The 13912-nt window shown below is 38.5% G+C and overlaps 1 protein-coding gene across 2 annotated transcripts in view; it reads left to right on the top strand.

The window, feature by feature from the left end:
• NNT (nicotinamide nucleotide transhydrogenase) overlaps window positions 1-13912 on the top strand; it is a 124852-nt gene that overhangs the window by 11712 nt on the left and 99228 nt on the right. For both annotated transcript variants that reach the window (XM_010588132.2, XM_064271802.1), the window contains exons 3-6: window positions 544-773; window positions 3469-3686; window positions 7948-8035; window positions 13628-13716. In XM_010588132.2, coding sequence (XP_010586434.1) covers window positions 544-773; window positions 3469-3686; window positions 7948-8035; window positions 13628-13716 — 625 coding nt within the window. The remainder of the gene's footprint in view (window positions 1-543; window positions 774-3468; window positions 3687-7947; window positions 8036-13627; window positions 13717-13912) is intronic.

Consider the following 13912-nt stretch of genomic DNA (forward strand, 5'->3'; position numbering starts at 1 on the left):
CAGCTGCTAAACCCTGATCTAATCAGTTGTAGCTGGGCTTGTAAGGTCTTGAGATATAACACTTGGAAATCTATGAGGAATTGCCTGTGGCCAAATTGTCAGGAAGGGGACTTTGAGTGTGACAGGTCATCCATTTCTAGTGCAGAGTGTTCTTAAAAGGGCTCATTCTGTTTTCCTTAAAGGTAAGGACAGGGAGACTATAACCCCAGAGAGTTAGTTGGAAGAGGGTGAGTTAGCATGCTGAGCGGTCTCTCAACCCATTTTTTTCCTAAGGATAAAACAATCTAGTCATGTTCCTTGAGAAGGCTATTTGGTTAAATAAAATATTCAGAATTTTCAAGAGAGTGGCATAAAAAAATTTCCATCATTTATAAAAAAAAAAAAAAAAAGAACCTGATTATGAGTTAGGAACATCATTTTGAATAGCAGTTTGTCTATGCAGTGTATTTTGAAAAACAGACTGCCATTTCTGTTTTCTGAAGTGTTATTAAACACTGTTTTTTTATTTTTATCAAATTAATTTTTTTTTTCCTTTGTTTTTAGGAATTCCATACAAACAACTAACTGTTGGAGTCCCCAGGGAGATTTTCCAGAATGAGAAGCGAGTGGCATTGTCTCCTGCAGGTGTTCAGGCGTTGGTCAAGCAGGGTTTTAATGTTGTTGTGGAATCAGGCGCAGGTGAAGCTTCCAAGTTCTCGGATGATCACTATAGAGCAGCAGGTGCTCAAATCCAAGGGACGAAGGAAGTGCTGGCTTCTGATTTGGTGGTCAAGGTAATTATCCCCGTCTTCCTCCCATTTACAGCATGCTGACTTTTCAAAATCTTTTCATGGCAAAATTACATTACTTTCTTATAGGTGCTATAGCTTTTCATATTTTCAAAGGATGCCCTTTTTAAAGAAACAGTTACATGTTGTGAATATTCTTTATGTTCCAGTAGGACTTTTATCAGGCAGTGTGATAGATATTTAACCATGAGAACAGGAAAAGTGATCTTCAGACATTTTTACATTTGCTGTATGGAAATTGCCTTTTAATTGGCTAGGAAAAATACGCACAAGTGAGCATCTAAACTACTGTTAGAATGGAGAGAAGGCATGGAGCTCAGCTTAGACCTGAAGGTACAGTCGTCTTCTGATAACTAGGAGGCACAGTGATTTACACTGACATAAATGCTGTTTCTAGAGATGGCATGACTTTTGGAGAAAGCAGCGTTGGACTGAGTGGCGAGTAGCCTCACCTACTTTAATAAAAGGCCTTAAGGTGATGTATCATAGAATTCTGTATGCTTGAGTAGATTCAAGTCTAAAGTAAAAAATCATCTAGGAGAATGGAGAGAGTACTGTATCAAGAATCTAGCCTAAGATGACTGCTAGAATTGAGCATTAAATTCTGAGCCTCCTGCAACCAAGGCAAAAAGAGAGATATGGGTTATATAAGTCTAACTGTCAAATTAGAATAAGCTTCTCACTTTGTCAGGAAAGATAAGCTTTGTACTACATTCATTTCTAAGAGGAATCAGTTACATAGTTTTTTTATATAGTGTCCACTGAGTGAGTTGACGAGGTTTTAAATAGTGGTTTTGCAGAAGATGCAAGACTGTTTTTTTCCAACCGTGTTTAAAAATTAAAGTTTATGGTATAGAGAGAAATTTAACTCAGTTAATAAAGCTTTTCAAGTGTTTAAGTTGACAGATGCTTGGTGATATAACTCGATATCATAAAAGAGCCTAGAAAAAATACAAGAATAAATAAAATCCATTACTAAATATGTTCTAGGGATCAAAACCTTTTGCGATGTTCCACAAGAAAGAATTAGTAGGCTGCAAATAATTTTTGCAAATTCTCTGTGCCCTTTTAAAGAGTAACATTATGTGTGAGCATGTTAAAGACACTGAGAGATCCTGTAATATAGAAACTTGTATAACTTTACTACTAGCATTACTAAACTACCTGACCTTGGAGCCTCTTTTATTGAGTCAAGCCTGTTAATATCCCGAGGAACTAGTGATCCAAAGCACACAGGCAGGGAGACATTCTTTTGGCTTGGCTCACTCAGTTGCCTATAGACCCATCTGAGCATTTGATAGGAGCCAATAGAATCAATTCGAAGTTGTCCTCTAATTTTTACTAAATCTGTATTATAGATTTTCATTGAGGAAAATAGGTCTTGTCAGAGAGCTTTAATTGAAGTCCACGACTTAGAATCACAGGTATCATTTGATCAGCAACCAAAATAGAAATAACAAAGATGTCTCACGAGTAAATTGAGGTAAAATTCTGTGATAGGAAAATATTGACCCTGCATTTGTATCTCCTTTTAAGATGTAAATACCAGAGCCTCTGTTTTCTGTGTTTATTTGCCTAAAAGCACTGCTCCAAACTGGGAGCGAATGAAGTGATACACTTTACTTGAAGATTGATTTTAAACTTGCACATAAAACACTTCTAAAATGGAATTTTAAAATTTGTCTTTTAAAAAGTAGACATTTGAAATTTTCTGACATGTGGTATGATTCATTGGCTTATGTGATACTTCTTAACATACTAGAGTGTATTTTAGCTTTTTGCCTAAATGTAATTTAGTAAGGCTACTAGTTTGAAATGTGTTCCTTTATAAATATTAATCTGGAATTTTGATATGACGTAAATTTATACAGGAGCCCTGATGGCTCAGTGATTAAGAGCTCAGCTATTAACCAAAAGGTCAGCAGTTTAAATCCACCAGCCATTCCTTGGAAACCCTATGGAGCAGTTCCACTCTGCCCTATAGGGTTGCTGTGAGTTGAAATTGATGCGATGGCAATGGGTTTGGTTTTTGATTATGCATACTACCAGGGAGACTTTAGTTTATAATGTTCGTAACTCCTCACTACTCTGAGTATTTATGCTTGTCAAAATTAACAAGAATTGAAATTCTCGAACATATAACAAAAATTTTCTCTTATTTTAGTATCTCTTAATCTTACCAGAGTAGTAGGTTTTGGGAGGACAAGTTTGCTGTAGAACCTATATATTTTTTCACTGCTCTACAATTAATTGTCAAGTCTGTCCAACACTGTGGAAACCCTGACGGTGTAGTGGTGAAGTTCTACGACTGCTAGCCAAGAGGTCAGCAGTTCAAATCCACCAGGCCCTCCTTGGAAACTCTATGGGGCGGTTCTACTCTGTCCTACAGGGTTGCTATGAGTTGGAATTGACTCGATGGCAGTGGGTTTGGTTTGGTCCAACACTGTGTATTTCTCAGGTGTGTGCTCTTCTCCTAAATCAGCCCATTAGTCATCAGTCAGAGGATAGAGTGTATAGAACTTTGTGTGTCTTACCTTACTTAAGAATTTAGTTAGAAATTTATCGATGAAAGATTTACTTCCAGAATATTATTTTGTTCATGGCATAGTACCTAAATTGTTCGGTCTACCAAAAAATATGAATAAAGAGTTTATGTTTTTCATCTGTGACTTTTTTTCAGGTGCGAGCTCCTATGGTTAATCCCACATTGGGTGTTCATGAAGCTGACCTTTTAAAGACATCAGGAACACTGATTAGTTTTATTTACCCAGCCCAAAATCCAGACTTGCTAAGTAAACTTTCTGAAAGAAAAACTACCGTCCTGGCAATGGACCAGGTTCCAAGAGTCACAATTGCTCAGGGATATGACGCGCTAAGCTCCATGGCCAACATTGCTGGGTAGGTTGATTTCCATTTTAGTATAAAGAAAAGCACAGTAGTGCTACAGAAACATTCTAACTATAGCTCTTCTCTCTTGCAGTGATTTTACTTGTAATAATTGGAGATTTCAGCCTTTTGAAAATGCACTTGGATTATTTTTGACTCATTATTTCATGGTAACCAGACAGGAAATGATTCTGTGTGTTGCACTCTATGGGTAGAAGAGAAGTACTGATATAATTATCCATCAAAGGAAATAACTCATATTATTTGTATGAGAAATATGGTGTATTTCATATGTGTGTATATATACATATATGTATTAGGTTGAAATTGCCATTTTATAGGTCAGAAATTGTTGAATATTGGTAGTTTCATATGGTTCAACCTAATATATGTATACATATGCATATACTTACATATATACCAATAAAAATCTATTGCCTTAGAGTCGATTCTGACTTATAGCAACCCTATAGGACTGAGTGAAACTGCCCCATAGGGTATCCAAGGAGTGGCTGGTGGGTTTGAACTTTCAGCCTTTTGATTAGCAGCCAAATGCTTAACCAGTGCACCACCAGGGCTCCTGTACACACACACACACACACACACACACACACACACACGCACGCACGCAAACACGCACACGCACACACATACATATGCATGTACATGCAGATTTACCATCCTAATTAGATTTGCCTGGACAATTCAGAAAATATTTAACGAATAGGGAACATGTCTGCCAGGATTCATCTGGTGTCAGACTAACTGTATATCCTCTTACCTTTAAGGCTGAGAGGGCAATAAGCATCATTTGCCTGCCAGCACTAACACATTCCCCATTTATTGCCAGGAGTGCTATGTTGAGAAGCGTTCTAAGGCTTGTTCTGCTCAGAGGAACATGGCTATGACTGAGTAATCATGCCGGCCATGGCTGAGGGGTAAGGCAGAGTCAGCACATATGCTGCACTCATGTAGAGGGGGGAAAATGTGAACATTGGCTAATGCTTTTGAAATGAGCTTGTCTAAGAAACTATTTGAATTAGGTTTTAAGCGCAAAAACTTTTAGTAGTTGACATCTTACTGTTATGAATGAGGCACCAACAAAAGAAAATATTTATAAAATCAAATGGTGCATGAGAACTGAAGACCAACATGAATAAAACCTTTTATGGCTTGATATAGGTTTCATTTTTTAGGTGTAGCATATTAACTATGGCATGGATTCTACTTTGCATCTGAGTTGCTCCCTTGTGATATGAATAAGATACACTAATCCAAAAGGGCAAGTTTAAAAACACATTTTAATGGTATATGCCAAATGGGGAAACCCTGGTGGTGTAGTGGTTAAGTGCTATGGCTGCTAACCAAAGGTTTGGCAGTTCAAATCCACCAGGTGCTCCTTGGAAACTATGGGGGCAGTTCTACTCTGTCCTATAGGATTGCTATGAGTCGGAATCAACTCGATGGCAGTGGTTTGGTTTTTTTTGGTATGCCAAATGGTTTGTTTGAATATATATTTTATGTGGTACAAAAGCAAAGTAAATAAATATGACAACAATGTGGGACTTAACATTTTATATAGAAAACGTACAATGTGGATTTTAAGGTATTGTTGATACTCTCATGTGAAATGTACATATGGGAAAGGGTACCAAAACTACTAGCTCTAAACCAGTGAGTTTTAGCTCCAGAATCTTTTGAGCAAATTAACTATTATGAGGCAGTATAAACAAATTGAAAAAGAGCAGAGTGCCTTTGGTGAAATTGGCTGGGGGGAGGGTGTGTTATGGTGGTCCAGAAACATGCCTACCCACTAGGGCTCAACTTTGAACCTTTGGGGGTCTGTGGGACCCAATTGGAAGAATCATTGTCTTATGTCCTGAGCTGATACGTGCAAAGAGCATAGTTTGAATGAATCATGTAGTATACATACTCAACACGATGTGTGGGAAATCATCTAGCTCATACACACAGCCATATCACAGTGAAGATGTGCTGCTTCTAGTTCATTAATGTTCGTTCTGAGCTGTTTTCCTCTTACCAAAGAAATGAGGACACTATCACTCTTTCTCACCATCAACGCTCTCTTGTCTATTTCATGTATAATCAATCTCATGTTTGCTATTTTCTTCAAAGTAGCAACTGAATCTTTAAAAGCATTAATTCCAAAATTAATTTCTTATAGAGGCCTTTCAATCTTTATTGCATTTCCTGTTTGAAAATTTGCATCACTTGGATTCAGAAGTAAGACTAGCAAATTACGTAATCTCTAAAATATTGTTTTCCTTCTTCAGTATGATTTAATTCAAAATAACAATGATGACTGTTAGATGTTTTTGCATTAATTGTTAATCAGGCATTATTTCATAGAAATAGGATCAGGAAAAGATTTTGTGGCCTGTTAGCAGATAGGCCTTAACATTAAAAAGCTGCGTTATAAATTAAGATAGAGTATGTACTATTAATGTGAATGTGCAAAAGTACCTTTCAAGTATAAAATGATAGGAAATTAGTGTGGTATGTCAAAAGTATCTTCTTAAAGAAAAAATGGTGTATTTTCCTAGTTTTCATTACAGAGTTTGTTTCTGTAACTAAAAACATTGATATTTATCGAGTACTTATTGTGTGACTAATAAGTCACTATATGAAGAAGAACAAGTGGGGCACCAGGATTGGAGGAAGACTCATTGCTGAAAGTGAAGAAGACTTGAAACACTTACTAATGAAGATCAAAGACCATAGCCTTCAGTATGGATTGCACCTCAACATAAAGAAAACAAAAATCTTCACACCTGGACCAATGAGCAACATCATGATAAATGGAGAAAAGATTGAAGTTGTCAAGGATTTCATTTTACGTGGATCCACAATCAACAGCCATGGAAGCAGCAGTCAAGAAATCGAAAGATGAATCGCATTGGGTAAATCTGCTGCAAAGGACCTCTTTAAAGTGTCGAAGAGCAAGGATGTCACCTTGAAGACTAAGGTGCACCTGACCCAAGCCATGGCATTTTCAATTGCTTCATATGCATGTGAAAGCTGGACAATGAATAAGGAAGACCGAAGAAGAATTGACGCCTTTGAATGGTGGTGTTGGCAAAGAATATTGAATATACCATGGACTGCCAGAAGAATGAACAAATCTGTCTTAGAAGGAGGACAACCAGAATGCTCCTTAGAAGCAAGGATGGGAAGACTGTGTTTTACATACTTTGGACATGTTGTCAGGAGGGATCATTCCCTGGAGAAGGACATCATACTTGGCAAAGTACAGGGTCAGCCGAAAAGAGGAAGACCCTCAACGAGGTGGATTGATACAGTGGCTGCAACAATGATCTCAAGCATAACAATGATTGTAAGGATGGCGCAGGACCAGGGAGTATTTCATTCTGTTGTGCATAGGGTCGCTATGAGTCAGAAATGACTTGACGGCACCTAACAACAGCAACATTGTGTGATAGGGTTATGCTAAGTGTATTTTCTCATTTGGTCCTCACAACAACTTTAAGAGATAGATATCCTTTTTGTTTCTAGTTTATAGATGAGGAAACCATGATTTAGAGAGTTAAAGAAGTTTGCCCAAGGTTGTAAAGCTAGGCAGCGGTAGAACTAGGATACCTAGGTCAGTCTATCTCAAAATCCCATGCCTTTAACTATTAGAGGTCAAGGAAAGTACTTTATCTTCCCTAAGCTTGCAATCTTATTATGTAAGTATTTGCGAGCATATAGCAAGCCCAATTCTTTTAAATTATAAAGTAATTTTTCCCTCACTATGTAAGTACTACATAGCCATTAAAGAAAATTTGGACAATATAGTAATGTAAAACAAAATGTTTGTAAGTATCTGTAGTCCCAGTATCTGAAGAAAACCACTGTTAGCATTTTCTTGTCTTTCCTTCTTTTTTTTTTTCCCCATCGCAACTGATCTTCTAAAATATTTATTATCAAGGGCCAGTGGCATCACAGATAAAGAGTGTGCCTCCTTAGATAGATTGCCTGGGTTAGACTTCTGGTTCTGCCATTAGCTGGGTGACCTTGGTCAAGTCTCTTCATGTCTCTGTGCCTCAGTTTCCTCACCTACAAAATGAAGATAGTAATTGTACCCATAAAGTTGTTGGTGAAGATTAAAGGAGTTAAGTGTATATATACAGCGCTTAGAACTGTTCTTGGCACATAGAAAGCACTGTATAAACGTTAGCTGTTATTGTTTGATAGCTACGCTTAACTGATAACTTATGAGCCTAAAATCTTTAAATTTTCTTTTTTTTTTTAGTTATAAGGCTGTTGTACTAGCAGCAAATCATTTTGGACGATTTTTCACTGGTCAGATCACAGCTGCTGGAAAAGTTCCTCCGGCTAAGGTAGGCAAAACTTTTAATGTTTCATACCAATGTTAACTAAGGCAAGAGAATGGATAGTTTTAATATACTGTTTTTTAAAATTTTTGTCATATGTTACCTCTATAGTGATGACTTTGGTGGCTTATACAAATAAATATATGATGGAGCCTCAAAGCTAAACATTTAAATTGCTTAAAAAAAATGAATTTTGACTTTTCTGGAAGTTCTAATTTTTTTTTTTCCTATTTGGCCTTATTAACTTGAATTCTTAGAGACTGTCAGACTAACTTGTTCTGTGTAGCCTGTTTCCTACTTTTTTAAAAAAGCTTTGAGATGCCATTCAGCGTATTTTGAGTTTTCCAATCATTGCGACATTTTGTTTCAGAGAAAAGACTTTCTTGGTTTTCTTGCTTTTTGCCAAATTTTGCTTCAAGAGGGCAGAAAATGGGAGATTGTGGTAATTAAGGAATCTGGCTGAGGAAGACAGTGCAATTTCTTTAATGTAGATTCAGAGCAGAGAGGGACAGTTAGTGATCAAAGGTAAGGATTGTTAGGTGAAAGAACAGGAGTATTGCATTGTGACCCTTCAACACCAAATACACTTAAGGATATAAGGACTTAACCTTTGGTATCAGGAATAGGACTTCAAATGTCATCTACCTGTCTACCTGCCTAGTGTCCTCTCTGTCTACAGGATATGAGCTTACTTGGTGCTTCATACTCTTACCTGCTTTGTTAAATAAACCTAGAGTTCACATACAAAATAAATCTAAAAGAAATGGAAAGAAGGTAATAGTAGCTTTGAAAAATATATATTGCTTTGGAAAACAGGCCAGGTTTAACAACAACAACAAGAAAAAACCAGCAAAAGGTATGAAAGAGAGACAAGGGAAGGAAAGAAGAAAGAGGAAGAAGGACACCAAGAATATGGTTTTAAGGAATGAAGACGTAGAACATTTACTCTTTGTTTTTTTTAAATTGTGCTTTAGGTGGAAGTTTACAGAGCAAATTAGTTGCTCATTAAACAATTAATACACGTTTTGTGACATTGGTTGCCAACCTGTGATGTGTCAACCTTTTTCCCTTTTCTGCCTTAGCTTCTCCATTTTTGTTCTTTCAGCTTTCCTGTCCCCTCAGCCTTCTTGTCCTTGCCCCTGGGCTGGTGTGCCCATTTAGCCTCACATACATGGTTAAAAAACCAAAAGCCAAACCCATTGCCGTGAGTCGATTCCGACTCATAGCGACCCTATAGGACAGAGTAGAACTGCCCCATAGGGCTTCTAAGGAGTGCCTGGTGGATTTGAACTGCTGAACTTTTGGTTAGCAGCCGTAGCTTTTAACCACTATGCTACCAGGGTTTCCACACATGGCTGAGCTACATGTAGTGTTGTTTGTTTTATAGACCTGCCTAATCTTTGGCTGAAGGGTGAACCTCAGGAGTGTCTTCAGTACTGAGTTAAAAAGGTGTCCAGGGGCCATACTCTCGGTGTTCCTCCAATCTCTGTCAGACCAGTAAATCTAGTCTTTTAGGTTTGCAGTTTAGATTTTGTTCTGCATTTTTCCCCAGCTCTGTCTGGAGCATTTACCCTTTGGTCCTATTTTCTGATTTCTTTTGGATGGAGATCACTTAGTTTTTGGCATGCTTATTCTAAAATGTATCATTATAAGAGATATAAGATGTTTAAAGTAATATTTAATAAATCAAAACTGGTAGCAAATTAGAATATGTTGTTATTAGGGTTACTATGTAACTAGGCAAAACATAGTAGATCATCAGATTCAGACCTAGGGCTATTCAGCATTTTTTTACTTTATAGATGTGAGGTTCAGTGACTACTTAATATGGCACTTCTAGTCATATTTTTTTTAACTCCCACAAAATGACTGGGTATGACTATACAAATGATGTGTATGGAACCCTAATGAGGGGATTGGTCAGTTTTGTCATCCTGCTAGGCTTAAAGCTAGACACTGAGAGAGAGTAGGAGTTGTAACATGGAAGATAGAGGGAGAGCTGTAACACCAGAAACAGCGAGAAGCAGTGGCAGAGAAATGGTGGCACTGGAGGCAGAATACTGCCTGGAGACCATAGGATACCAGCAGGTGCAGTGGGCTTCCTGGCCCAGAGAACGAGAAAGCTAAGTGTCTTCAGGCAGGAGGCTTGCTGGCGAAGTAGTGTGCCTCTGGATACTTGGAGCCAGGTTTGTCTACCTATGGAGCTAGAGCTGAGCACCTTCAGGCCAAGGCTTACTGGTAGAGTGGGGTGCCTCTGGGCACTTATTGGCAAGAGCTAAAAAATATTTGTAACACTTGCTCGAACAGGGCAGAGGCCAGGCCAAGGGCCAGCCCTGTAGGCTGTCCTGATCGAAGAACTGTATCCTGAGTGTTCCTGTACCTGAATTGTAACTTGTTACTTCCCTAATAAACGCCATAATCATGAGGATTGTCTGAATTCTGTGTGGCCATTGCAACGAATTACTGAACTCAGTAGAGAAGTGGAGTGTACCGTAGGAGGGACAGATGGTGTCAGAATTGGTAAAAGAGACTGGGTGAGAGGAGGTATGTCTGACCTTTGCCTCATAGCAGTCAGCCTTGGGCTGTTGATCTTGATTTTCCTTTCCCTTTGTGAAGTTAGGGGAGGTCAGATGCCTCTACCACCCCATTTTTACAAAATGTTTTTACTTTATCACTTGAAATTGTGGTAAAAGGTTCTTGGAGGGTGGCTTATTTGATGCAGAATAGAATTTGAATTTGAAAAAAACTAGTGCAACTTGGAGAATTAGTATAAATGAAGATTGTAAAGTCTCCTGGCTTAAGAGGGGGCCAGCATACTTAGCAAGTAAGAGCAAACAACACAGATGTGATATGCGAAATGATTACATTTTGACTTCTTAGAATCATAAGGAAACATCTGGCACTTGTGGTGGCCAAAAGTTTGCTGCAGTTCTTAAACTGGCTGAGTACTTCGATGCAAAAGTCCACTACTCGGCTTTGATTAGATTCTTTTTAGAAGTATGTGGAAGTTGAGAGGAAAGCTGCAAATGTAAAGGATAAAAAGTAAAACAAAAGACAACAGGCTTAAAGGAAGGGACATCAATCAGCCTTTAAAAGGTAGAAAAGTAACTGTCTTTACTGAGAATTCAAATCGCAGTTTAAGGGATTTTGGTTAGATGTCAAAAATATTTTTCTAATATTGAAGAACGAGACCCTAGTTGGGCTCGTCAAGATGCATTGCATAGTATTTTATTTGGATTTCCTTTAAACATGGAAGGTTCTTTTCTAGAATGAACTAAAATCAATCAGTGGAAAGCTTATAATATGCCAGGCACTGTTCTAACAGCTGGGGATATGACATTAACAAGACAAACAACCTCCCAGCTGCATAGAATTTATATTCTAGTGGGACCTGGGGTCAGGAAACAAGCAATCCAGTAAGTCTATAGGATAATTTAAGATATAAAGGAAAAGGATGACAGGAGAGAAAGGAGAGCTAGCTACTCTAGGTAGGGTGATGGGGACAGCTCCTCTGAAATCTGAACTGAGACCTGAAGGATGGGAGGAAAGAAGCCATCAGTGTGATGAGTAGGGATTTAGGGTTTCAGGCAAAGAGAATAGCATATGTAAAGGCTCTGAGGTGGGAACGAGTTCAGTGTGTTCTAGAAAAATAAGGATGGTTATTGGTCTTGGAGTGTGGTGAGCAAGGTGGAGCGTGATCTGAGATGATTTTGGAGAAGGAGGTTGGGGCAGGGTCATGTGGAGCCTCTCTGATAGGTCACGGTGTAGAGTTTGGATTCTCTTGGACGTGACGGAAATGCCTGATTTAGGATTAAAAAAAAAATCTGGCTGTTCTGTGGGGGAATGGATAGTTGGAGGAAGAGTGAAGGCAAGATCTGTTAGGAACTGATTGCGGAAGGAGCGCCTTGGGAAGATGGTGGCAACAGAGATGCAGAGAAGGGGATGGATTGGGAGATCTTTGGGGTTAAAGCCAGTAGTATTTGCCAGTGGCTTGGAGGTGGAGATGTGGCACAGGGAGGATGCAAGATGACCCCTGCGTTTTGGCTCGAACATGGTTAGTGCCCTTTATTGAGGTAGGGATGACAGGAGGTGGAGCAGTTCACAATGACTGGAAATCAAGAACATTCCTAAAGGCAGTTCCTTTTCCTTGCTCTTTCCCCTATTCTTTTTGAGTATATGTGTATGATGTTCCAGGCAGTGGCCAGTGCTTTTGTTAGATTCTGTCATTGAAGGTATTTTGATTGCTCAAAGTCACACAGAACTAGTTGGCAGCAGAGTCAGGGTTTGAACCTAAGCTGTCTCCATGTCTTTTTGTCTACCCCACGCTACAGGGAAAACCCAGATTTCTACTGTAGGACCTGTATTACTTTAATATTGTGAGATTCTGCCTTTTAAATTTTGGAGTCCTTTGTTACTTGCTGATTCAGGATAACTTGGCCTAGTCCTGTGTTTTTTTTTTTAAACTTTTTTTTTGTTTTTGTTTTTGTTCAGAAGCGGTGGGGCTTCAGTGTGTGAAGCAGGGTTGCAGGGTTGGTGCCTTGGAGCCCTAAGCCTGCTTTCATCCTCTCCATCCTTCTTTGTTCTCTCTTCTGCAGACTTTCCCCTTCCCCCAAACAGACCATCATCATCATCAACAAAAACTTAACAGATCTCTTAGACAATGTCCGGGAACACAGTTTAACTAGGCTAGTCTTCTTAACAAGGCAAAGGAGATGTGGGCATGATGAGTGGGTGGGAATTTATAAGCTTCCCTGTTTGTGTAGGCAGCATTATTTTCTATAGGAACAAGGAGTTGCCTTCAGTTGACTGTTTACTGGAAGTTTAACAGGGCTTTTCTCTGAAAGGCCCTTTCTAGAGTGCAGACAACACTGTTTTTATTTTGTTTCTTAGAAGGAGGAGGAGGCTTTTGTTAATGAGAAATTCTTTGGTTCTCTTGGCTCTGATCCTTACATGGTTATGGAGTTTAGCTACATTGCTTTCAGTTTCAGGTACAGATGGTTCAAAAAAGTCCAAAATGATGTGGTTAATCACCAGCTGTTTCTTTCAGAAACACTTGAGCTGAAAATAGAGGTTGAAGTAGATGTTTCTCAAGAGTTGTACCTGTCTTCGAAACTTATTTTGATATTTTATGAACATAGAAAAACTGCAGGATTTGAGAGGGGAGAGACAATTAAATGCCACACTGGACATTTTAGTAGTAGTGTTTATACAGTAGAGACTACTGTTAACCTTTCGTATATGTAGTACTGATCTTTCCGTATATAGCTTTTACCTCGAGATGCTGATTGTTAGGCTATTTTTAGATGACAGTTGTTGACCTTTACTAGCAGTTGTTCTTTTGATGACAACTTAAAAACGGTGGTGGTTCAACTCAAGAAGGGTCCGTCCACTCAGTACATTTATCCAGGACTGACCGTTATCTCCACCACCACCACCGTCACTGCCAGCAGCCGCAGCATGTATGTGGGTTATAATTTTAGGATCGTCAGATTATAATGCTTATAATAATAGTTTATAATTTTTCATAATCTATTAGCTTACAATTTTTCATAATGTCTGATATTAAAAAAAAATAATAAGTTCTGTCTCCTTTCCTAGATTCTGATAGTTGGTGGTGGTGTTGCTGGACTTGCTTCTGCAGGTGCAGCAAAGTCGATGGGTGCAATTGTGCGAGGATTTGACACAAGGTGAGTGCTTTACTAGTTATTTGTGTTCAGGCGAAACCTTTGCGTTTTGGGGAGACATTATGCTCTTCTCAGAATTTATAAATTCATGTAGGACGTTAAAAGCTGCTTGATAAACTCTTTCCATTGAAAAATGTTTTGCTTTCTAAAAGTTAACTTAAAGCAAAAGTATATTATTTAGCAGAAAAAAAATTTGAGT

This window comes from Loxodonta africana, chromosome 2 (genome assembly GCF_030014295.1).
Source record: "Loxodonta africana isolate mLoxAfr1 chromosome 2, mLoxAfr1.hap2, whole genome shotgun sequence".
NCBI lineage: Eukaryota > Metazoa > Chordata > Mammalia > Proboscidea > Elephantidae > Loxodonta > Loxodonta africana.